General features: G+C 34.2%; 1 protein-coding gene across 8 annotated transcripts in view; it reads left to right on the top strand.

Annotated features, from left to right (window-relative positions):
- Positions 1 to 27639, top strand: part of LOC105466210 (zinc finger B-box domain containing) — a 141380-nt gene that overhangs the window by 65201 nt on the left and 48540 nt on the right. For 7 of the 8 annotated variants that reach the window (XM_071091200.1, XM_011715253.2, XM_011715241.2 and 4 more), the window contains 6 exons: positions 4370 to 4479; positions 4862 to 4962; positions 6137 to 6216; positions 7845 to 7987; positions 14458 to 14765; positions 21967 to 22120. In XM_071091200.1, coding sequence (XP_070947301.1) covers positions 4370 to 4479; positions 4862 to 4962; positions 6137 to 6216; positions 7845 to 7987; positions 14458 to 14765; positions 21967 to 22120 — 896 coding nt within the window. The remainder of the gene's footprint in view (positions 1 to 4369; positions 4480 to 4861; positions 4963 to 6136; positions 6217 to 7844; positions 7988 to 14457; positions 14766 to 21966; positions 22121 to 27639) is intronic. The other variant, XM_011715247.2, reaches the window with a different exon arrangement.

Raw genomic sequence — 27639 nt, 5'->3', positions numbered from 1 at the left:
CAAAAACCAAAACCAGTTTCACAACCACAAAAATTACCTTGAGCTTCCTCTTTCTCCTCTTCCCTTTCTTAGTCCATAATGGCTTTCATCTGTTGTCCACCCTTACAAATATGCCTTTTTTTGAAGGTCATATAAATGAAATCATACAGTGTCTGTCCTTTCATGTCCTTCACTTAGCAGAATGCATTTAAGATTCATTCATGTTCTTGTATGAATCAATATTTCTTCTGGCTGGTTTCCAGTTTTTGGCAATTATCGCTAGGTCCTTTAAAATATTTTCGTAACAGGTTTTTCTTGAATATAGGTTATTAATTCTCTGGGTAAATACCTGGGACTGTGATAGGTGGGCTATATAGTAAGTGCATGTTTATTTTTATAAGAAACTGCCAAACTCTTTTCTAAATTGACTGTCCATTTTGCATTTGCTCCAGCAGTGTATGAGAGTTCCGGTTGCTCCAAATCCTTGTCAACACTTGGTATTTTCAGTTTTTTTTTCTTTTGGTTGACATTTTAATAAGGTGTGTAGTTGTATCTCATTGTAGTAGCTTACATGGCAGAAGTTTAAGCTAATTCATTTATAACTAATGTCCAGGCTGTATGTATTTTTTAAAAGTATGATGCCCATCATAGATCTTCAGGCTATATTTCTTTGCAGGGGTACTGTGGTAGACATATGACTTTATGCATTGGTAAAAATCCACAGAACTTTACACCACAAATTTATTCAAATTTTCAAAGTCAATAAGGATATGTGTAATAGTAGTGTGTATCTGTTAATTGCCTTTTTCTAATTTAGCAATTAGTATATAAATGTAATTCCAGAGTCACTTGTCATTTCTGGTGGCTACCTTTCAATGTTGGGTCATTTTGGGTTTCTTATATAGTAAAAGAAGCACAATTTTGTTATTAAGTGACAACTGTCATTTGAGCTTGAACACATACAAGAAAGTTTCATCACAGTCACATCAAGGTCCTGAGCTGTGCTCAATGCTGCGTCTTGGCCAGTTTCCTTAGTAGAAAAGAACACTTAGTGAATATTTTCATGTTCACTAGGGTCTTATTTACATGGTTATTTTTAATGGTAATCTTTTTTTTTGAGCTAATACTTTGTCTTGATTATAAATGTCAATGTAGGGCAATCTATTTGCATTTCACAGGTTTCTAATGCATTTCTGATGTTTTGCTTCAGATAAGTTTCTCATGTAAATAACCATGATCATGATTTTGACTTTACTTTTGCCTATTGCTGTGTTTTATATAGTAGGCTTATAAATATATGTTCTATTGCTTTTTTAATATTTTACTGATTTGGACAGCAAAAGTTTTTAAAAATTTTACCTGCAATCAATACAGAAGTATTGATAGACCTTTTATCCCCTAGCTTTATTGAGGTATAAATAACAAATAAAAATCATATATATTTAAGGTTTACAATGCAATATTTTGATATATGCATACATTGCACAATAATACCTTAATTAAGCTAATATATTCATAATTTCAGTTTTTTGTGTGTGACACTTAAGACCTACTATTAGCTATAGTTATTATGCTGTACATTAGATATCCAGAATTCATTCATCCTGTGTAACTGGAACTTTATAACTTTTGCCCAACATGTTTCCATTTCTCCCAACCTCCAACCCCTGGCAACCACCATTCTACTCTCTACTTTTGAGTTTAACTTTTATATCAGTGAGATCATGCAATATTTGTCTTTCTGTGTCTGGCCTATTTTACATAACATAATGTTCTCTAAGATATGGCAACAACCTAAATATTCATCTATGGATGGATAGATTAAAAATATCATATATGTATAATGGAATATTATTGGGTCTTAAAAAGAAGAAAATCCTACCATTTGTAACAACGTAAAAGTGTTGATAGATCTTAGTAGCAACACCTAGAGTGGATCTTTTAGATATGGGAAAGCTTAAGAAGGAGTGCAGAAGTTTTGGATTAAGAATATTTTAAAGACAGATGTTAGCAACTAGCTGATATTCTGATTCCAGTTCCCTTACTCTTTTCATTGTGTGTACTTCTCAAGTCTAGCTAATCATCAGTAGCAGCTGGGGGAAGCTTTTACACTACTGATTCCTGGATACCAGAATGAACTAAAAATTAGTGTCTCTAAGAATAGGTGTGAGACCTAGCATAAAAAAAAAAGTATTCCTTGGCCATTTGGATGGAAACAGCCTAACACTGATTCATATAATAGATTTAGAACCACTCATCACACATTTAACCAACTGAAAGGGTCAATGCTCAAAAAATATTTGCTAAATTCTAAAAGAGGAAACTATGGTGAAGTAAATGCTATCTGAAATGTATTTTATCATTTATTTATGTGACATCATCTTTAAAAAAAAAAAAAAAAAAGCACTGGTGCCAGGGTTTGAATATCCAGAATCCAGGATTAGTTCTCTGGCTAACTAGTTGTTTATTTCTGGGAAAATATCACTTCAATTCTTGTGGCCCAAGTTTTCTCATTTGCAAAATATCGAGTTTAGAACAAACAATTTATATGACCCTGTAAACTCCAATAATTCATTATCTAGTTTCTATAAGTCTTTGGTTCAGGGATTTTATGAAGCAAAAAACTTCATAAAGAAAGAATATCTAAATAACAGTATATTTATGTATATGTATGATGAATTTTAGTTTGGTAGATACATGTCAAATTGGAAAGAGGTTTCTTGTAGGTGGATGCTAGTTTGTCTTTGACATAACTCAATATTTTCATCTGTCACCAAATTAAATTATGGATGTAGGATACCATACTCATCAAATTTGTTAAGACACAAAGTTAAATAATATATAAATATTGTATAGTCATCTGCCAAGACCAGCTCAGTTGAGGAGACCCTAACCCAGCAGCGCTAGAGGAATTAAAGACACACACACACAGAAATATAGAGGTGTGAAGTGGGGAATCAGGGGTCTCACAGCCTTCAGAGCTGAGAGCCCTGAACAGAGATTTACCCACATGTTTATTAACAGCAGACCAGTCATTAGCATCGTTTCTATAGATATTAAATTAACTAAAAGTATCCCTTATGGGAAATGAAGGAATGGGCTGAATTAATTGCAGCAGGAACACACCCTTAAGACACAGATCGCTCATGCTTTTGTTTGTGGCTTAAGAATGCCTTTAAGTGGTTTTCTGCCCTGGGCGGGGCAGTTGTTCCTTGCCTTCATTCCCGTAAACCCACAACCTTCCAACTTGGGCGTTAGGGCCATTAAGAACATGTCATAGTGCTGCAGAGATTTCGTTTATGGCCAGTTTGGGGGGCTTGCTCCCAAAAGTCATCTTATATATACATTACCTATATTGGGAAAACACAGATAACCACAGACTACCAGAAGATTATCAAAATTTTAATGCCTTTAAATTTGCAGAAGAGGCATTATAAAGGAAGTACGTGGTTAAGAACATGGTCTTTGGGAAGCAGATTACTTGAGTTCATATTCCTCTTCTGCATTCACTACCTTAATGACTCAACAAGTTGGTACACCACTTTGTGTCTCCGTTTCATCCTCCATAAAGTTAAGATTATATTAGTGCCTGTTTAATATCTAATAAAATTTAATGTACCAAAATTTGTTAGAATGAAGCCTGGTATATTTAACATTTTGTATCCCATATTAACTACAAATATCATTAAGAAGGCTCTGCTTTTTACATGAGGACTTCATGAGTTTGCATGGTATGGAAGGGCTGTGCAACTACTCATATTCTTGGCTAAAAAGTGACCCTTCTCTCCAGTAATGTGGTTATATACTATGAAACCAAATATACACTCTTGACCTCTGTGAATTCCTGGGCTTCATTGCCTTCCATATGAAATGGGCTGCATCAGTCTTCACTGTTAATTAAGTAATAGATAACACAGCCTGAACACCTTACATTTTTATTGTAAGAGCCTGTTATCACCCTGCTGTTATGATGGAAGTTCAGACAAATGCCTTCAGGTTCCCTTAGAACTCATCAACACAATGCCAAGACTGTGAACTAAAACTCATATTTATAAATTAGGTTTTTAAGTAGCATGGTGTTTTTAATGGACTCCATGTGGCTTTTGAGAGAACACTGACTTGTAGCATAACTTTGATTTTTAGCTTGAACAAAACTCAGTAGGATATGCAATTTAAAAATCTTCTGTGATGTCAAGTTGATTTACACAGGTTTTTCTAGTACATTAAGATTCTGTTATACAACTGTACTTCTCTTTGAATTAAAGGTACAGTTATGGTTTCATCATTAATTTTGTATACTCACGCATTTGATAAATAAATCAAGAGCTTGTCTGGGAAAGTTTCAGGTAATATATTTCAGTCTCTTAATTGCTTCTTTCTTATTTTGTAGAACACCACAAGAACAACTTTTTAATCTGCTACCAGATACATTCCCACATCCATGTGAAACCACTGGTGATGTACAGTGTTCTCAAAATGAAAATGATGAAGATAGTGAAGGTTAGTTCATACTTGATTAGATATTTTTAAAATGTATTATTTCAAATTATATACAATAAGCATTAATCAGAATCTGCTTTTGGTTTTCTTTAATATATTATTCTCAGTTGTACCATGTAATCTTTTATCTTTAGATTAAAATCATGTAGACTCACTTCTTTCCCTTTCCCTGGATATACTTTGCCTTGATTTAGATGGTTTCATTTAAAAATGGAATGCTAATAAATGTGTATTTCACTTGAACTGGGAAAATTGGCAGTATCTGTATTTTTGTGTAGATATACATGAGAACACTCTTCTTTTTTGGTGGCTATCTTATTTGAAGAAATTGTAAAGTAAGATATATTCTTTGATGATATTATTCGTGAATCTTATTTCCTAGGTGAGGAGACCAAAGTACAACACACAGCTCTTTTATTGCCAGTAGAAACATTAAACATAGGGAGACCTGAACCATCTCTAAAAATAGTTGAACTGGATGATGTAAGTGCATAAGTGCATAATGACCATTCATGCTTTTTAGCAGGGAATTCATAATGTATAGTTACATCTGCATATTATTTTCAATAAGATTTCTCAAATAACTAATATGGCTTAATAGGAAATTTACAGGTGTTTGAGTTCAAATGTGCTTATGAGAATAAAACAATATTCTGAATGTAAAGAGTAAATTTGTGAGATAAACTGGTGTTGTCACTTTTTTTGAATGAATGTAGTATGGGAGTTAAGAAGACATTACACTATTTTAACTTATATAAATGTGGTGTGATATTTTGTTAGTTTAGTTCTATATGTTATCGGGTTTTTTAAACAAATATCAGCCTCATTACATGGTACCTATTAAAATTTAAGTATAAATTTAGTTTCTTGAATGTCATTTAATATTATTTTCTGTTTATAGGTAGAAATAGTGTTTAAGACTTAAGAAGTTCAGTAAAATAACTTGAACATGACTTGACCATATATATAGAAGACACCAATAGAATCAACTAGAGCTAGGACCCAGTCAGAGTTAGAGCTCTGGACTGAAGGTTTAGGGTATGATACATTCAGTGCATTTCTGACTTTCTAGTAATATAGTAGTTGAATGTGCCACTTGTCCTAGATATTTCTCTTACTGTGGTAGTTACAGAAAAGGACTAGAACAGAGAACTTACCTCTTTTAAATACTGCTTTCTTCCTTTCTTAGGTGGAAAGCTTCTGCTATTTTTGTTCTTTGTGTTTTTTGGCTAGCAACATTTTTATTTCTCCTCTGGATAAATTTGAGAGACTGGACAAAAACACACACACTACATACATGTGGGCATGCCATTCATTACATTGTTGATACACAGAGTAAGTTTATGATGAGCCAGTCAGAGAACTGAAAACCTCCTAGTCACTAATCCACTCGGCAGATAATAGTTACATATTTAAATAGAAGTTATTATTGTTGGGTTGGGGTATTACAATAGTGATAAAGTAATTGACATATCAACCAAATGTTAGTTGAATTTGTTTAGTTCTCCTGGAACTTATGTGTTATAAAATATAATTAGAGCTCTCATAACATCATTTGTTGGAAAAACGTACTCTCAATATCACCCATAAGTAAGTTGGTTAATGTGTAATAAATTTTTGTGAACTTACTAATATTATATAACTTTAATTTAATAAGACTTATGAAGAGGAATTTGAAGAACCAGAAAATATTGTGCCTTACAAAGTTGAATTAGCTGATGCAGACAATCAACCAAGGTAAAGTCTTTCTAATTAACTTTGTGTGCATATTGAGCCCCTTCCTGACACACACACAAAATCAACTGTCTTTTTAAATGTGAAATTTGTGGTGTCAAAAAACATGTGACATTAATGTCAGAGTATATTTTACTTAACCCATGCTTAAATTTGTATATAATATTGCTAATATTTAATAACATTCAGCAATTAGAAAACTGTCTAAGTGATAGGTTTGTACTCTTAATATTTGGATTATTAAATAAATTCTTCTGAAGTTAAGGGTTGTTATCCTCTGAAATGGTTGATTAACTTAGTTATATTTCATATGAGCTTTGTTCTTTTCTCCAAAGATACTCTGGTTTTTCTTCAGTTTTCTATGAACCCTAAATAAAATGTTTTATAAATGATTAGACTGAGAGACTAAAAGAGCTCCTGTACTATAAATTACTTCGTAGGCAGATTTTAATGTATAATTAAGTAAATGAAGTGTAATGGTTCACTTTGTAATTGTGTTGGAGAATTTTCTCATTTCCAAATGAAAAATAGTATCTAACTGTATCTGTTAGTGATATTAAAACAGTCCTTTTTTGTTGTTGAAACTGTAGGATTTGTAAACGGTGGAATGAAATTCCTGTCAAGTAACCCCTCTACTGATTCTTTATTCAGATCAACTTAGGCCCCTGTCAGTATTTTGCAATAGCTATGGGCCTGAGTGATTCCCCTGAACAGAAAAAGCCAGTGTTTAGACACACGGAACCAGCGATCCAGCAGCAAATCTGCTTTTGGAAGTAGAGTTTTTGCAGGAGAAAACTTTCTGTTCAGCAGATAAGAGGTTTATATCCCCCACTCAATCTCCAAGGAAATGAATGGCATTTCTGTTCTCTAATTTGATTCTTTCATATATCTTATCACATGTTTTGCTTTGACTCCTGTGTAAGGTGTTAGAGAAGGCAGAGAAAGTTACTCATCATGGTTTGGCAGTAGTTTTATAGCTTTGGTTTGGAGGTGCCCATAGAACTACATTAATTTTATCTCTCTCCTGGGGATCATGAGTGACACAAGAGGGCCTTTTTGGTTGAGTATAATCCATAAGTTTTATGATGCTGTTCTGTAGAGCTTATATAAATATTAGGTATTATTAAATATATTATTCAGTTCATAAGGAATGTTATTTAAATTGTAACTATGCATATAGATAGTAATCATTATTCAAATTTGAAACCTAAATATCACATGCTGCTTTTAAACTCATATCTCATTGATGAACAAATAATATGTTTATCTAGTAGTAAAGCCTTGATTTCATCAGATTTTAATGAGCTTGAAAGATAACACTCCCTTTTTAGAAGAAAATGTAAGAAATCAAACTTATTTCGAGATATTTTGGAAAACAAACTTTCAACTGAAATTTTGCAGTTAAATTAGATTTGGTCCAGTTGCCTATCCCTCTTAAATCCATAATGTTATTAGTTACTTACAGTTGAGAATGTATTCACAGTAAGGTTAAAATAAATATTAAATTAATGTAAATAACCCTGTTCTATTAAGGTTTTACTATATTTGTTTTAATGACCTGGGACTTTAAAAATTTTCTTTTTGAAACATTTTTTCAATTCTATTATTTTGTTTGTCCCTACATGTGAAAGTTGTGCTTTTCATGATTATCAGAAGAATAGCTTTCTATATGAAAATGACATCCATCAACATCATGTTTTCCATAAGGGAAAGAGACACTTCTTAAATCTTTGTCTGAGAAACAGCTCTACTTATTACAAAGATAATTCAAAAGGTAACATTTTTCTTGTTGCTAAATATTATTAACAGTGCGTGTTGGTAATTTACTACTGCAGTCTATAAAAGCTTTGGTATGCTGCTCATTTATCCATTCACCTATTGAAGAACATTTTTGTTGTTCCAAGCTTTAGCAATTATGAACAAAACTACTATAAATATTCATGTATGGGTTTTGATTGGGACTTAAGTTTTCAATTTATTTGGGTAAATACCAAGGAGCATAACTATGGGATCATATGGTATAGATATGTTTAGTTTTGTTTTAATAATTGCCAAACTATCTTACCAAAGTGGCTGTACTATTTTACATTCCCACCAGCAATTAATGAAAGTTACTGTTGCTCCATATCCTCACCATCATCTGGTGTCAGTATTTCAGATTTTTTCCATTCTAGCAATTGTGTAGTGTTATTTCATTGTTCTTTTTTTAAATTTGCAAATATCTGTTGACATATGATATCGAGAATCTTTTAACATGCTTATTTGCCAACTGTGTATCTTTGTTAAAATATCTGTTCAGGTTTTTAGCTAATGTTTTGATTGGGTTGTTTATTTTGTTATTGTTGAGGCTTAAGAGTTTTTTGTATCTTTTGCATAACACTCTTTTATCACGTATCTTTTCCAAATATTTTCTTTCAATGTATGGATTGCCCTTTTATTCTCTGGACTATTTTTCACAGAGTATAAGTTTTTATTTTAATAAAGTTTAGCTTATCAATTTTTTCTTTGATGTTGTATCTAGAAAGTTATTGTCATATCCAATGTCATCTATGTTTTATCCTATCCTATCTTTTGAGAGATTCATAGTTTTGCATTTTTATATTCAAGTGTGCAATCTATTTTGAGTTAGTTTTTGTGATGGTGCAAGGTCTGTGTCTGTATGTATTGTTTCACATGTGGATATATAGTTGTTCCAGAATCATTTGCTTAACAGATTATATTTTCTTTGTTGTATTGCCTTTGTTCCTCTGTCAAAGATCACTTGACAATATTTATATAGGTCTACTCAGGACTCTCTGTTCTGTTTCATTTACCTATTTGTCTACATGTATTCCAATACCACACACTCTCTTGATTGTTATAGATTTATAGTGATATTGATGTGAGGTAGTATCAAGTCTTCTGACTTAGCTCTTCTTCGATATTGTGTTCACTATCCTGGGTCATTTGATTCTCTATAAAAAGGCAGGAATTTTGATTGGGATTGCAATGAATCTATAGATCAAGTTTGGAAATTATACCTTGACAATATTAAATCTTCCCATTCATGAACATGGAATATTTCTCTATTTATTTAGAATTTTGATTTCTTTAATCAGAATTTATAGAATTCCTCATATAGATCTTGTACATAATTTTTATATTTATATCTATGACATGGCTTGGCTCTGTGTTCCCAACCAAATCTCATCTCAAATTGTAATCCCCATGTGTCGAGGGAGGGACCTGGTGGGAAGTGATTGGATCATAGGAGTGATTTCCCCCATGTTGTTCTCATGATAGTGAGTGAGTTCTCATGAGCTCTGATGATTTAAAAGTGTGTGACAGATCCTCAGCCCTTGCCAACATGTAAGACATGCCTTGCTTCCCTTTCACCTTCTACCATGATTATAAGGCTCCTACGACCTCCCAGCCATGTGGAACTGTGAGTCAATTAAGCCTCTCTTCTTAATAAACTACCCAGTCTTAGGTAGTTCTTTATAGCAGTTTTAAAATGTACTAATACAGAAAATTGGTAACAGAAAAGTGAAGTACTGCTGTAAAGATACCTGAAAATGTGGAACTGACTTTAGAACTTAGTAACAGGCAGAGGTTGGAACATTTTGGAGGGCTCAAAAGAAGAAAAGAAGATGTGGGGAAGCTTGGGACTTCCTAGAGACTTGTTGAATTGCTTTGACTGAAATACTGATAGTGATAATGGACAATGAAGTCTAGGTTGAGATGGTTATGGATGGAAATAAGGAACTTATTAGGAGCTGAAGTAACGTTCACTTTTGATATGCTTTAGCAAAGAGACTGGCAGCATTTTGCCTCCCTCTTCCACCTAGACATCTGTGGAATTTGAACTTCAGAGTGATGATTTACAGCACCTGGCAGAAGAAATTTCTAAGCAGCAAAAAAAAAAAAAAAACATTCAAGAAGTGACCTGGCTGTTTCAAAAAGCATATAGTCGTATGCATTCACAAAAAAATGGTATGAAATTGGAACTTATGTTTAAAAGGGAAACAGAGCACAAAAGTTTGGAAAATTTGAAGCCTGACCATGTGGTAGAAAAGAAACACCCATTCTCTGGGGAGAAATTTGAGCCACAAGCTGCAGAAATTTACATAAATGAAGAGGAACCAAATATTGATTGCTAAGACAATGGGGAAAATGTCTCTAGGGCATTCCTGAGATCCGCACAGCATTCACTCCCATTACAGGCCTGTATACCTGGAAAGGAAAAATGGTTTCATGGGCCAGGCCTAGGGCCCCACTGCTCTGTTCACCCATGTCCCAGTGGCTCCAAGTGCAGTCAGTGTTAAAACGGGCCAAGATACAGCTTGGGCCTTGGATTCAGAGGGTGCAAGCCCCAAGCCTTGGTGGCTTCCACATGGTGTTGGGCCTGCGAGTCACAGAAAATAAGACTTGAGGTTTGGAAACCTCTGTCTAGATATCAGAGAATGCACAGAAATGCCTAAATGTCCAGGTAGACGTCTGTTGCAGAGGCAGAGCACTCATGGAGAACCTCTACTAGAGCAGTGCAAAGGGGAAATGTGTGGTAGGAACATGCACACAGAGTAACCACTGGCGCACTGCCTAGTGCAGCTGTGAGAAGAGGGCCACCATCCTCCAGACCACAGAATGGTAGATCCACTGACGGCTTGCACCATGCAAGCCAGTGATGTTAGACAGCAAGTTTTATTAAAGTAGCAGTGTATAGCAGCAGCAAAGGCAGTGTTCCTTTTGGAACAGGTTTACCCCATAAGCACTGTACCCAGAGTAGCATCTCAGAGGTGGCTCTGCAGTAATATTTTTAGCTACTTTTAATTACATGCAGTTTAAAAGATGAGTTATTAGGAAATTTCTAGAAAAGGAGTGGCAACTTCTGGGTCATCAGGTTGTTGCTGGGGAAACAGGTGGTAACTTCCAGATGTTGCCATAGCAGTGGTAAGCTGACATGTCACTGGTAGGCATGCCTTTTTTTTTAACATTTAAGTTCAGAGTGTGTAGGTTTGTTGTGTAGTTAAACTTGTGTCATGAGGATTTGTTGTAGATGTTATTTCATCATCCATTTATTAAGCCTTGTACCCATTATTTTTCCTGCTCCTCTCCCTCCTATCACCCTCCACCCTTCAATAGGCCCCAGTGTGTGTTGTTCCCTCTAAAGTGTCCATGCGTTCTCACCATTTAGCTTCCTCTTATAAATCATAAACTAGTGCTTAGTTTTCTGTTCTTTTGTTAGTTTGCTAAGGATAATGGCCTCCAGCTCTATCCATGTCCATGCAAAGTGCATAATTTTGTTTTTCTTCATAGTATTCCATGGTATATATGTACCACATTTTCTTTATCCAGTCTGTCATTAATGAGCAGTTGGACTGATTCCATATCTGTGCTATTGTAAATAGTACTGCATTGAACATACATGTATGTGTATCTTTATAATAGAATGATTTATATTCCTTTGGGTATATACCCAGTAATGAGATTGCTGGGTTGAATGCTATTTCTGTCTTTACGTCTTTGAGAAATCACTGCACTGTCTTCCACAATGGTTGAACTAATTTACACTCCCACCAACAGTGTATAAGTGTTCCTTTCTCTCCACAATCTCACCAGCATCTGTTATTTTATTTTTTACTTTTTAATAATATCCATTCTGACTGGTGTGAGATGGTGTCTCATTGTGGTTTTGATTTGCATTTCTCTAATGATCAGTGATGTTGAGCTTTTTCTCATAGGATTGTTGGCCACATGTATGTCCCTTTTACAAAAGTGTCTGCTCATGTCTTTGCCCACTTTTTATTGAGGTTGATTTTTTCTTGTAAATTTCTTTAAGCTCCTTATAGAAGCTGGCTCTTAAACCTTTGTTAAATTCATAGTTTGCAAAAGTTTTCCCCCATTCTGTAGTTTGTCTGTTTACTCTCTTGATAGTTTCTTTCACTGTACAGAAGCTCTTTAGTTTAATTGGATCCTATTTGTCAATTTTTGCTTTGCTGCTGTTGCTTTTGGCATCTTTGTCATGAAATCTTTGCCTGTGCCTATGTCCTGAATGGTTTTGCCTAGATTGTCTTCCAGGGTTTTCAAAGTTTTGAGATTTGCATTTACGTATTTAATCTATCTTGAGTTAATTTTTGTATATGGTGTAAGGAAGGGGTCCAGCTTCTATCTTCAGCATATGGCTAGCCAGTTATCCCACCATCATTTTTTGAATAGAAAATCCTTTCCCCATTGCTTGTTTTTCTCGGGTTTGTTGAAGATCAGATAGTTTTAGGTGTGTGGTCTATTTTCTGGGTTTTCTATTCTGTTCCATTGCTCTACGTGTCTGTTTTTGTATCAGTACCATGCTATTTTGGTAACTGTAACTCTTCAGTATAGTTTGAAGTTGGGTAGCATGATGCCTCCAGTTTTGCTCTTTTTGCTTAGGATTGCCTTAGCTATTGGAGCTCTTTTGGCTTGACTGTCTTTGGTGTATAGGAATGTTAGTGAGTTTTGCACATTGATTTTGTATTCTGAGACTTTGCCAAAGTTATCAGCTTAAGAAGCTTCTGGGCTCAAATTATCGGGTTTTCTGGATTTAGCATCATGTAGCCTGCAAACAGTGATACTTCCTCTCCTACTATTTGGATTCCCTTTATTTCTTTCTCTTTCCTGGTTACCCTTGCTAGGACTTCCAGTATTATGTTGAATAGGAGTTGTGAGAGATGGCATCCTCATTTGTGCCAGTTTTCAAGGGGGAATACTTTTGTCCTTTCAGTATGATGTTGTCTCTGGGTTTGTTATATATGGTTCTTATTATTTTTAAGTATGTTCCTTCAATACCTAGTTTATTGAGAGATTTTAACATGAATGAATGTTGAATTTTGTCAAAAGCCTTTTCTGCACCTATGTGGGCATGTCTTATGGAGAGAGGTACTTTTGACTTCCCTGTTTCCACTAGTCTTCAATCTGGTCTGGAGCCCAGACCCTGCCTCTGTGGTCAAGTCCTGCCTTTTACTTCAGTTGTAGACATTTTAATATAGGAAATGACATTTTTTTCTCCCCCTAAATTGGATAATTTCCATTCAGGTTTAAGAGGGAAGAACAACATTATTGTGGGAGTTTTATTGTATTGAATAGATTTTATAAAGGTTTTCTTCAAAGATGTTTCTCTGAAACAGAGATTATTTTATTTCTCCCAATATGTATGCTATCAAAGAGGTAGCAGAAGTTGAAAGAAGTTCAAAATACTATCTGAAATTGTCGAGTTAATTAAACATTTGATTGCAACAAGCAAGTCCTTTGTAAAGCTGTAAAGCATTTACATCACTGGAGACAGTTTTATTCAAAGTTTCTACTATTTTACATAGTCTACTTATAGAGACATTTGTTTTTGGAACAGAGTAAGGGATAACCAGAAGAAGCTATATTCAATCTGGATAATGGTGTACATTTATTTAAAATGAAAGCAGTGTGGTGTAAACATTCAAAGAATTTTTATTTTTCAGAAAATCTGGATCAGTGTTTTGCTACTGTGCTACACACTGTAATTACCTGGACAACTTAGCAAGGGGAAGTTCAAAAGACCAATGCCCGAGTTCCACTCTCAGGATCTGATTAATTGGTTTGGGGTCAGGCCCATACACTGACAATTTTAAAGAGTGCCTTCAGATGATTCTACTGTGCAACCAGGTTAAAAACCAGTGATGTAAACCAAATGATTTATTTAAAGCAGACATAATGAGGTGGATGACTAATACAATCTTGCTCATTTTGTAGCTTTCTAGAGGCAGGTGTCCCTGCTACACATTTTCTGGGCCCCCAGCTGCTGCTCTTCTTTCATCTGACACATTTCCCTGTGCCCTCTCTTTATTGCTAGGCATGCTAGGGAAAAATGGCAAAATGAAAAAATCTTCCCTCTGTGTTACTTCTCATGAATTATTGTTGTAAAATTTGAGTGAGAGGAGGAGGTGGGAAAGTGAGAATTGAACCACAGGCTGAAATAAAAATTTGCATAAATTTTAAGATTTCATTACAAAATAAAATATTACCTTCTTTTATTAGTCTAGCTCATTAATATTTGGCTGTATAAGGAATTATGATTACCACTTATGAATATAAGCATAGTAAAAGTATTATAACACTAAAACATCAGTAAAGGAATTTGTGAAATAGTGTTATTGATAAAGTTTTTTTTTTTTTACCACAGAACTTTTGGTTTATTAACAGTTTTATTATTTGTTTAAATTTGTTTATGTACCTTTTGTAACTGTGTGTTTTTAACAGCAGAAACTTCAAACACAGATTTTGACAACATCGTGGATCCTGATGTGTATTCTCCTGACATTGAAAAAATTGGGGAAAGCACCTCCTTTGAAAGAAATTTAAAAGAGAAAAGTATAGGTTTAGAAAGTAATCAAAAGTCTGATGATTCCTGCATATCACTTGAAAGCAAGGATACTTTGCTAAGTATAGATTTAGAAAAACCTCCCATTGAGGAGAAATTATCTCAAGACGTCAAAGAATCCTTGGAATTCAGCAATCTGCATAAGACGCCAAGCTTTGAAGATTCAAAAACTACAAAGTCATCACTGGTAAATCTCTATTATGTTTATTATATTAGAATTTTATAAGAAATCTTATAAGAAAATGTCTTAGTGACACAATACATTCTCAAGTTACTCCCTATTAAAGTTAAATTGTGCTGCCTTACATTATTATGAGATATTTGAAGAGTGACTCATATGGAAGAGAACATTAATGACTTCTAGGACAAATTCTAATATGAGGAATGCCTTTTTAATAAATGGCTTGCTGTGATAAATAATACTTTAAGGCCCACCTTATGCAACATAGTAAGAGCACTGTTACTTTTCCAAATGAAATTCATTATGAATAATACAGTATAATAAATCCTTTCTAGTTTTTTACGATAGTATAGTCAACGGTCAAAGTGAAATAAATGCAGATATCTAGATAGAACCAGTTACTGTGGTTTAATGTAAGTATAAGATGAAGAAGGTAATTATTTCAGGAAGATGGCTAATAAAGAAACGGAGTTATAGTTTTTGTTTCTTCTCACAGGAAAGGTAAAGGTAAAGTTGCTCATTTTTTCATTGTTACCAAGTTATAAAACTATATTGGAATTTCATTCTATATACTAGAAATCTTTACTAATGGTAAATATTTATAATACATTCTTTGGAAATTTAAGTGAGGCAAACATTTTTAATAATGCTCAAAAGTCATTTAAAATGAATTCCTATGGTTCCTGAACTGAAGAGGGAAGCAAAAAAGCAGAAGGATGAATACTTGAGTTGCTTCTACTTCTGCTTGGACGGTTGGTTTTCTGTGCCCACTTTGTTACAGATGTTGTGCCTTTGTGAGATACGAAATTGAAACTGAGGCCTCTGCAAAAACTTAGACCCCTAAATGTCTGATCAGTCATGTAAGGAATGCACTAGGAATATGCACATAGGTGCAACAAGATGAAAGGAAACTGATTTCTGCAAGTGATGTTGGCTAGGTCAATAAAACATTTCACCTGGAAAATGGATGTCTTGGGCTTTCATTTAGCATAGATTTGGATATACCTACTCAAATATACATTTGCGTATATATTTCTTGCTTGTCAAGCCAAGACATTAATATTATTGTTAATCCATGCCTATTAATACCCTGATGTATCTGACAGAAGTAAATCCTAATACTTTATAAATGGACATCCTTACAACTTATCCCATAATAGATTCCACAAAATAAATCTCCACTTCAGATGGGCTTATCTTCTCGTTACCCCAGTGAAGAAAACAATAGATCATAGCATGAATTTCAGCAGAGAAAACAAGAACTTCAATTTCCACATTTCCAAAGGGCAACATGAAGAGTACCAGGTGACATCTATATATACAGTGAGCTGTGTGATAAGTGAGGAATCCTGACCTTAAGAAACCCGATCTTTTACACTGGGCAGTAAGCCTGCCAGACCTTTGTCCTAGAGGAAGACTATCCTTATTACACTAGACAGTAAACAAACCTGCTCTTTGCTCTAGAGAGAGACTCAATCTCTATCCTCTGAGATTATATTTAAAATGTTTAAAAATAGGAAGAAATAAAAAGAACTTAAGAATAAGATAGTATGAACTGCTCCATTTATGAAGGCTAATAAAAAGTTCTAACATTCAAAATATATTTATTCAAATTATAATTAAATGGATACTAAACAGCATATTAAATACAAATAAGGAGAGAAATATTACCCTGGAAGGTAAGTTTTAAAAATTGCTTCTATTGCAGCAAAGACGTGTGAAGAGTTAGTAATATGACAGATTGTAAAATAACCAAGTACAATTCCAGAACATTATAAATAAAAACAAATCCACATTATGACTTTTATTTGAGATACCTCATAGACAATCTTAAAAGCAATAAAAGACAATAGAAAATTATCTCCAAAAGCAATTACTAGATTGCCAGTAAAATTCTCATGCACAGCAACAGGGAGCCTCAACAGTGTAACACAGTGGAACATTATCTTTAAACTTCTAATAGAACTGACTAACAATCTAGAATTCCAAGGCTTGCAAAACTGTCATTCAAGACCAAGAATAAAATAATGGCAAGTTTAAACAAAAGTTCAGGTAATTTAGTTATTTCCCCTCTTAAATGAACATCTGAATGATATACTTCAAAAAAGAAATTAAACCTGGAAGGAAGAAGTAGGATGCAAGAAATAATGGTGTGAGGGAAAAATGAAAAATATATTAGATGTATTACAAAATAATTATTATAATGCCCAATTTGAGAATTATAAAAGAAGAAATTTGAATGAGAATAATATGTGCCATAACTTGTAAGACTGTTAGATATGTATGATTACAGTTAAAAGTACTAAGATTCTGTATTATAAAGAAAGTAGAGACCATTGTAGGAATTGTTGTTGATTTAGTGTTTTAGTTATACATGTTAAATACTTTGAGTAACAATTAAAATGTTACAGACACAATGTATATCATCCAAAACACTAAAGGAAAAGGGGAATATAGAAAACTCAATTAACTAAAACAGTCAGGAAATAAATGCATCAAAGGAAAAATAGTATGGTTAAGCATTGGGTATACAATTCCTCTTGGGTCGCTCATGTTTTTTTGCACATCTTTTGAGCAAAACCACCGACTCTATTTGTTCCAAAGTATATTTTCAAGAATGCTTGTATAGATAACAGCTTTGAACGATAGAGATTATGTCCCTCTTCAGAGCAAAGACTAGGTTCGTTTATTGTCTGGTATAATATAAATAATGTTTTCCTCTGGCAAAGGTCAGGCAGGGTTACTGCCCAGTATAAAATGGATTTCCTAAGGTCAGGATTTCTCTCCTGCACCACAGCTCAGGGTACGTGCAGATGTCACGTGGCTCTTTTCATGATGTCCTATGAAAATTGGGTTCTGGGAATTGGTGCAAATGATGATACTCTGGCAACTGCTATTGTTGTGAGTGAGAAAATCCTTTGTCTCTGACCAAGGAAACTTGTATCTTCTTCCAGCATACATGAAACTGTAACAGGTTTGCAAGTAGGGTAAAATCTCAGACCCTTCACAGTTCTTGACAGCAAGTAGAAAGACTAAAGCAAGCTGACAGGAATAAATTCAATCATATAAGTAATTAGAATAAATGTGGACAGTGTGTGTGTGTGTGTAGAGTTATTTTACCAGACACCTGCTTAAAACATGGGGTGGCAGGGAGGAATTTCAGAGTAAAGGCAAGCACTAATTAAAAAAATAAATAAAAATTTAAGGTAATAAAACATTATTGGGGTAAAGGGGACCATTGTGTAGATGTTAAAATCAACTATTTAATAGGAAGATTAAAGAAAATCTGAATTTGTGTGTACCTGTCAATATAGCCTCAGATATATTGTAGCAAAAATGGACAAAATCACATGGTATTATTGACAGATCCATCAATCTACTATGATTTTCTATTAATAAAGATAGAGAAGATTTGATCAATACAAATAAGCTTAAAGAACATATTTAGAACCACATGCTCAATAATTAGAGAATGTGTGTTCTTTGCAAGAACAAATGGAACATTTGCAAAATACATGTTACAAAATATTACAAAAATAAATCCACAAAGGAAGTTTCAACAAATGCTAAAGAAATCATATTACACACTGTGTTTTCCAATCATAATACAATAAATTATAAATTGATAGCAAAATGCTAACAAAATTAATACAATTCAAATATGTCTAGGTTTTTATTTATTTATTTTAATTTTATTTATTTATTTTTTTGAGACAGAGTCTCGCTCTGTGGCCCAGGCTGGAGTGCAGTGGCGCGATCTCGGCTCACTGCAAGCTCCGCCTCCCGGGTTCACTCCATTCTCCTGCCTCAGCCTCCTGAGTAGCTGGGACTACAGGCGCCCACCACTACGTCCGGCTAATTTTTTGTATTTTTAGTAGAGACCGGGTTTCACCGTGTTAGTCAGGGTGGTCTCCATCTCCTGACCTTGTGATGCGCCCGCATCGGCCTCCCAAAGTGCTGGGATCATAGGTGTGAGCCACTGCGCCGGGCCAAATATGTCTAGGTTAATGAAAAAAATTAAAATAGAATGTAGAAATATTTAGAACTGAATGTAAGCAAAAACATCACAGATAAATAATGTATAGGATGAAACTCAAATAGTACTTACTGAGAAATTTATAATCCCAAATGCAACAAAAAAGTAAAAATTAATGAACTATGAATCTGACTCAAAAGTAATAAAGCAATCATAAACTCAAAGGAATTCACTGGAAAAACTCTTTCCTGTCATTCTCTTCAATTCAGCAGGAGAGGATAAGGAAATATGTATTGCCCTCAGGCCCTGCCTATTTATCCAATCCAGGGAAACTTTCATTTAGTTAGATAGTCTGATGATTTGCATCCCATCGACTTTCTGGTCTACTCTCAACTGATCAGAGTCTGTCAGGATAGCTGTGACCTACATAACACCAATAATTTACAGAAGGGTTCCTTTACTTCTTTTATGTGTTAATACATGCTACCCTATTCAATTAATGTAACAGGTGTGTCATTAGGTTTAGCTGTTTCTTAAAAGGAAGGTATGTGACATGAACATACAGAGTGGAACAGCATACATTGGGGCTTATCAGAGGGTGACGAGTGGGAGGAGAGAATTAGAAAAAATAACTAGTGGGTACTAGGCTTAATGCCTGGGTGATGAAATAATCTGTACAACAAATCTCCATGACACAAATTTACCTATGTAACAGACCTGCACAAGTACCCCTGAACTTAGAAATTGTTGGGTTTTGTTTGTTTGTTTTGTTTTGTTTTTTGTTTTTGTTTTTTTTTTTAAAAAAAGGTTGGGCGCAGTGGCTCACCCCTGTAATCCCAGCACTTTGGGAGGCCGAGGTGGGTGGATCACAAGGTCAGGAGTTTGAGACCAGCCTGGCCAACATGATAAAATCCCGTCTCTATTAAAAATACAAAAATTAGCTGGGCGTGGTGGCAGGCACCTGTAATCCCAACTACTCAGGAGGCTGAGGCAGGAGAATCGTTTGAACCTGGGAGGTGGATGTTGTAGTGAGCTGAGATTGTGCCATTGCACTCCAGCCTGGGTGACAGGGTGAGACTCCATCGAAAAAAAAAAATGAGAATGTGTGTGTGGCTGGGATACGTTCTTGTTTTATTCAATTTAAGACTATCCATTGCTCAGTATAAAATATTGCTCAGTATAAAATATGTTCTGACAGAGCTAGTTCAGGAAACAATCTGAATGAGTATTTAAGTGCATAGGATCCATAAAGTTCTCAGCAGCTCAAACCTGCTGACATAATCAAAAGCCAGTGACTGTTGTAAAATGGCTTACATGGTTATTGTTTTTTTCAATTAGGTGAGACTAAATGTAGTCCTGGACAGTAATAAAATAGTGTTATGTAAAGATTGCCTTTTCCTCATGGGGGATATTGGATTGAGAGGTTTGAAGTTTTTTCAGGAATAATCTGTCATAGGATTTTAGAAGTATTCTTAACAAACTAATGGGTTTCTAACTCCAGGATTGCCCCTTATATAAATAAAATAAAGAATGTTTTAATCCATTCCTAGGTAATTATATCTGATGAATAAAAAAGTGTAAATAGTTTCACAGACATTGTCTACCACTGGTAAGACAGGACTTAAGCTGAGCGCCAAAGGTTCTCCTGAGCATCTTATTACGGGAGATGGCCAATCTCTGTAAAGAATTAAGTTGTTGGATCACAAGAGAATTTGAAGAGTTGCAAAACAAAAGGTGAAAAGCAGATGGAAGAGAGCTGTAAAATAGAGCTTTCTGAAGTGGCCATCAGAATTGGTGCTTCACAGTTTGCAGACTGAGTTCCTGCTTCTGAATAAAGTGGTTGAATCTACTTTCTTTTCATTCCTAAGAACTAAACCTGAACCTATTTTACTCTTTTTCTGTCCTCATAGAAGTCATTCCATCAGAAGAAACTACTTATAAATCTATTGTGCTCCATCCAAATTGAGTATAAAATTGTTTCTTTTGTACTTCAGTTTTTAGAAAATGATTTCTGTGTAAGGTGGAACTTCCTACAGAATTAAGTACTAATTTGTAGGGCAGTAGCTAGGAAAACAATGGACTAGTCAGGGGTCCTTTGTTCTGGCTCTAAAACTATCAATAGTTAACTTTGTAAGTTTGTGCTAAAAGTAATAAAACATAACTATTTTAGGGTTTTTATCTGTAAACCAAGACATTCAAAACTCTTCCAGATTTGCAATTGCATAATTCAAATACAAGCTTCACTAGAGTGGAAAGAATTCTATAATTGTTTATCAGTGTCTGGGAGAGCCAGGGAATATGTGCTGAGAATTTTGGATTTGGATTTGTCTTTGAATGACATGCTTTATTGGTCACTAGCTTTGTTCTTTAATATTATCTCATTTATATAATTTATAAATTTATATTAAAGTAATTTGGTTTACATTGATTTATTGCAACAGACTATATTTGGGCATTAATTAGATTAGATTCATTAGGGAATTGTTAAAAACTGATAGCTACTCTGATTATACTATAACCTCATCTAGAGCTATTACTAATGAATTCCTAATCTGTTTCTACTGGATTCACATTTTTTAAAATCCCAGTTATATTCAATTCTAGAATAAGAACATGTAAAAATGACTTAATAGGGTGGCAGGATAAGTCTACGTTTCAAATCAGTCAGACCTATATTCAAAGCCTAGGTCTGCTAGTTTCTAGCTATATAAACTTCGTAAATTACTTATCTTCCTCTTGCCTCAGTTTCCTACTTGTATATTTGCTTCATGATGAGTGTTTTGTTAACTTACACTTTTTTTCCATGACCATTGTCAGGTCAGATATTTCCCATTGGTATTTTACCTTCAATTTTGAAATTATTTTATATATAGACAAAGACACTAGTTCACAGCCACTGCATGTGGAAGTAACTCTGAATTCCAGGATAATTTATGTGCAAGGACACTGAGGGATGAAAATAAAGGAAGAAAGAGAAAAAAAATTATTTTATTTCATGAATTTCTGTCCTTTTTGGATTAATATCAACTTTCAGAGAATCACTATAACGGTAGTTAGAACTTACTATATACAAAAATGTTGTGTTACTATTTGTCTCCACTGTTAGAAACTAAACTTGATGAGGGAAGAATTTGTGCCAAGTATATAGTAGGTATCTGATAAATGAATATGCTTGTTTGTGTTAATGAGTTAGAAAATAAACTTTATAATGTTGAATATTTTGTTTCTTAGTTGTTACAAGAAATAGCCTGCAGAAGGAAGCCTGTAACAAAACAATATCAAGGACTTGAGAGATTCTTTATTTTTGATACAAATGAAAGACTCAACTTACTTCCTTCTCATCATTTAGAATGCAACAGTTCCAGTACTAGGATTACACTTGCAGGTAAAGTTCTAGCTCATTTTTCTAAAACAGTCTGTTCTCATCTTAGGAAACACTGGGCAGTTCTGTTCAATGGATAAAATCATTTTCTTCTTGCCTAAAATTATTGACCTTGTATTAGTTGCTATATATTTACATTTAAGGTTACTATCAGAATGTGAGAAACTATGACTTATAATGAAACTAGGAAAGATTATTTTTAGCATTTAGAAGTGTGGTTATTTTAGACATTTTAGTGTTGCTATAAAGGAATAACCAAGGCTAGATAATTTATAAATAAAAGAAGTTTATTTGGCTCAGAGTTCTGCAAGGCGTGTAAGTAGTATGTGCCACCATCTGGTTGGTGTTTTACATTACTGCCAATAGTGCACAAAAGTTCCGATTGTTACTCATTCTTGACAATACTTGTTCTTTTCTTTTTTTGGCAGGGGCAGGGGAGAGTAGTCATCCTCATGGGTCTGAGGTGGTATAATATTGTAGCTTAGATTTGCATTTTCCTCATGATTAGTAGTGTTGAGTATCTTTTCATGTGCTTATTAAGTCATTTGTATATACTCTTTGGAGAAAAGTCTATTCAGTTACTTAGCTCATATTTTAATTGGGTTATTTGTTTTTTCATTGTTGAGTTATAGGAGTTCCTTATTATATTCTGGATACTACTTCTTCATAAGATATATTATTTGTAACTATTTCCTCCCATTCTGTGGATTGCCTTTTCACTCTGTTGATAGTGTCTTTTGATGTAATTTTTTCCAATTTTTATAAAGTCCAATTTGTCTATTTTTGTGGGTGCTCTTGCCTGTTCCTTCAATGTCATATTTAATAATTCATTTCCAAAGCCAATGTCATGGGTCTATACTTCTAAGGTATTTGTAGTTTCAGGTTTTATATTTAGGTCTTTGATCGATTTGAGTTTATTTTTGTACATGGTATTAAAAGTCCAGATTCATTATTTTGCATATGGACATCAAGTTTTCCAGCACCATTTGTTGAAAAGACCTTTCTTTCCCCCATTGAATGGTCTAGGCACCCTTGTCAAAAATTATTTGGCTAAGAGAGTAGATTTTAAGTTTTCTCACACACAAAAAAATTATTGGTGAGTTGAGATATATGTTAACTAACTTGATTTAGCAATTCCACAATATGTACATATTTCAAAATATGTTTTATACCATAAGTATAACTTTTTTCAAATAATTGTAATTTGATCATATGTGTGAGGATATATTTCTGGGTTGTTTACCGCATTTCATTGGTCTATATGTCTGTCTTTGTACCAGTATCACACTGTTTTGATTACAGTATCTTTGTAATAAGTTTTGAAATCAGCAAGTGGGAGTCTTCCAGCTTTGCTCTTGTTTTTAATATTGTTTTGGCTATTCAGGGTCCCTGTTGATTGCATGTGAATTTTATGATTTTTTTTTAATTTCTATGAAAAACGTCATTGAGTTTTTGATAGGGATTATATTGAATATGTAGATCACTTTGGGTAACATTGGCACCTTAGCACTATTGACTCCTCCAGTTCATGAACATAAGATATGTTTCCCTTTATGTGTGTCTTCTTTAGTTTCTTTCAACAATGTTTTATAGTTTTCATTGCATAAGTCTTTCACCTCCTTGGTTATGTTGATTTCTAAGTTTGTTTCTTTTTGATGCTATTGTGAATGGAATTGTTCCTTTAATTTCCTTTTCAGATTGTTTATTGTTAGCATATAGAAATACAATTGGTATTTGCCTATTGACTTTGTATCTACTACTTTGCTGATTTCGTTTATTTTAACATACTTTTGTGTAATCTTTAGTGTCTTCTACATATAAGATCACATCATCTATGAACAAAGATAATTTTACTTCCTCTTTCTAATTCAAATGTCTTTTATTTCTTTTTCTTATCTGTTCTGGCTACTTATATTGAATAGAAGTAGCAAAAGCAATCATCCTTGCCTTGCTCTAGATCTTAGGAATTGTTCTTTTTTTCCATCATTGAGTTTCATGTTTGCTGTGGTTTATTAACATATTACTTTCATTAGGTAGAGGTATTTCCCTTTTATTCCTAGTTTGTTAGGTGTTCTTATCATAAAAGTGTGTTGGATTTTGTCAAATGCTTTTTCTGCATAAATTAGGATGATTATGTGTTTTTTTTTTCTTTCACTCTATAAATGTGGTATATTACATTGATGGATTTTCATATGCTGAACCATCCTTACATTTCAGAAATAAATGTTATTTGATCATGATGTATAACCCTTTTTAATATGCTGCTGAATTTGGTTTGTTAGTACTTTGAAGATTTTTACATCACTGATTATAAATGATATTGTTCTGATGTTTTTTTTACTTGTAGTGTCTTTGTTTGGCATTAGTATCAGTGTAGGTGTAGACTCACAGTTTGAGTTGGTGTCCCTCCTCTTCAATCTTTTGGAAAAGTTTGAGGACTGGCGTTATTTCTTCAAATGTGTGATAGAACTCACCAGTGATGCAATTAGGTCCAGGACTTTTATTTATTGGCAAATTTTTTCTTACAGATTTAATCTCCTTACTAGTTATATATATTCCAATTTTTTGTTTCTTCATGTTTTTTTTTTTTTAAATTTTACTTTAAGTTCTGGGGTACGTGTGCAGAACATGCAGGTTTGTTACATAGGTATACATGTGCCATGGTGGTTTGCTGCACCCATCAACCCATCACTATATTAGGTATTTCTCCTAATGCTATCCCTCCCTTATCCCACCACACCCTGACAGGCCCCAGTGTGATGTGTCCGTGTGTTCTCATTGTTCAATCCCACTTATGAGTGAGAACATGTGGTGTTTGGTTTTCTGTTCTTGTGATATTTGCTGAGAATGATGGTTTCCAGTGTCATCCACGTCTCTGCAAAGGACATGAACTCATCCTTTTTTATGGCTGCATAGTATTCCATGGTGTATATGTACCACATTTTCTTTATCCAGTCTATCATTGATGGGCATTTGGGTTGGTTCCAAGTCTGCTATTGTGAACAGTGCTGCAACAAACATATGTATGTATGTGTCTTTATAATAGAATGATTTATAATCCTTTGGGTATATACCCAGTAATGGAATTGCTGGGTCAAATGGTATTTCTAGTTCTAGATCCTTGAGGAATTACCACACTGTTCTCCACAATAGTTGAACTAATTTACACTCCCACCAACAGTGTAAAAGAACTCCTATTTCTCCACATCCTCTCCAACATCTGTTTCCTGAATTTTTAATGATCACCATTCTAACTGGTGTAAGATGGTATCTCACTGTGGTTTTGATTGGTATTTCTCTAATGACCGGTGATGATAAACTTTTTGTTTGTTTGTTTGTTTGTTGGCTGCATAAATGTCTTCTTTTGAGAAATGTCTGTTCATATCCTTTGCCCACTTTTTGATGGGGTTGTTTGTTTATTTCTTGTAAATTTGTTTAAGTTCCTTTTAGATTCTGAATATTAGCCATTTGTCCAATGGATGGATGGCAAAAATTTTCTCCCATTCTGTAGGTTGCTTGTTCACTCTGATGATACCTTCTTTGCTGTGCAGAAGCTCTTTAGCTTAATTAGATCCCATTTGTCTATTTTGTCTTTTGTTGTCATTGGTTTTGGTGTTTTAGTCATGAAGCCTTTTCCCATACCTAAGTCCTGAATGGTATTGCCAGGTTTTCTTCTAGGGTTTTTACGGCTTTTGCTCTTACATTTAAGTCTTTAATCCATCTTGAGTTAATTTTTGTATAAGGTGTAAGGAAGGAATCCAGTTTCAATTTTATGCCTATTGCTAGCCAGTTTTCCCAACACCATTTGTTAAATAGGGAACTCTTTTCTTTTACTTGTTTTTGCCAGGTTTGTCAAAATCAGATGGTTGTAGATGTATGGTATAATTTCTGAGGCCTCTGTTCTATTCCATTGGTCTATGTATCTGTTTTGGTACCAGTACAATGCTGTTTTGGGTTACTGTGGCCTTGTATTATAGTTTGAAGTGAGGTAGTGTGATGCCTCCAGCTTTGTTCTTTTTGCTTAGGATTGTCTTGGCCATGTAGGCTCTTTTTTGGTTCCATATGATATTTAAAGTAGTTTTTTTTCCAATTCTGTGAAGAAGTCAATGGTAGCTTGATGGGGACAGGATTGAAAATAAAAATTACTTTCAGCAGTATGGCCATTTTCATGATATTGATTCTTCCTATCCATGAGCATGATGTTTTTCCATTTGTTTGTGTCCTCTCTTGCTTCCTTGAGCAGTGGTTTGTAGTTCTCCTTGAAGAGGTTCTTCACATCCCTTGTAAATTGTATTCCTAGGTATTTTATTCTCTTTGTAGTAATTGTGAATGAGAGTTCACTCATTATTTGGCTCTCTGTTTGTCTGTTAGGGGTGTATAGGAAAGCTTGTGATTTTTGCACAATGATTTTGTATCCTGAGACTTTGCTGAAGTTGCTCATCAGCTTAAGGAGGTTTGGGCTGAGACAATGGGGTTTTCAAAATATATAATCATGTCATCTGCAAACAGAGACAATTTGACTTCCTCTTTTCCTAACTGAATACTCTTTATTTCTTTCTCTTGCCTGATCGCCCTGGCCAGAACTTCCAACACTGTGTTGAATAAGAGTGGTGAGGAGGGCATCCTTGTCTTGTGCCAATTTTCAAAGGGAATGCTTCCAGGTATTGCCCATTCTGTATGATATTGGCTGTGGGTTTGTCATAAATATCTCTTATTATTTTGAGATATGTTCCATCAATATCAAGTTTTATTGAGAGTTTTTAGCATGAATTGCTGTTGAATTTTGTTGAAGGCCTTTTCTGCATCTATCGAGATAATCATATGGTTTTTGTCATTGGTTCTCTTTATGTGATGGATTACATTTATTGATTTGCATATGTTGAACCAGCCTTGCATCCCAGGGATGAAGCCGAGTTGATTGTGATGGATAAACTTTTTGATGTGCTGCTGGATTGGTATGCCAGTATTTTATTGAGGATTTTCACATAGATGTTCTTCAGGGATATTGGCCTGAAATTTTATTTTTTTGTTGTGTCTCTGTCAGGTTCTGGTATCAGGATGATGCTGGCCTCATAAAAATAGATCAGGGAGAAGTCTCTCTTTTTCTATTTTTTGGAATCATTTCAGAAGGAATGGTACCAGCTCCTCTTTGTACCTCTGGTAGAATTCTGCTGTAAATACATCTGGTCCTGGACTTTTTTCAGTTGGTAGGCTATTAATTGCTGCCTCAATTTCAGAACTTGTTTTTGGTCTATTCAGGGATTCAACTTCTTCCTGGTTTAATCTTGGGAGGGTGTATGTGTCCAGGAATTTATCCATTTCTTCTAGATTTTCTAGTTTATTTGCATAGAGGTGTTTATAGTATTCTCTGATGGCAGTTTGTATTTCTGTGGGATCGGTGGTGATATCCCCTTTATCATTTTTTATTGCATCTATATGATCTTTCTCTCTTTTTTCTTTATTAGTCTGGCTAGTAGTCTATCTACTTTGTTGATCTTTTCAAATAAACAGCTCCCAGATTC

Source organism: Macaca nemestrina, chromosome 2, assembly GCF_043159975.1.
Source record: "Macaca nemestrina isolate mMacNem1 chromosome 2, mMacNem.hap1, whole genome shotgun sequence".
Lineage (NCBI taxonomy): Eukaryota > Metazoa > Chordata > Mammalia > Primates > Cercopithecidae > Macaca > Macaca nemestrina.
This window is presented reverse-complemented; position numbering and strand designations above follow the sequence as displayed.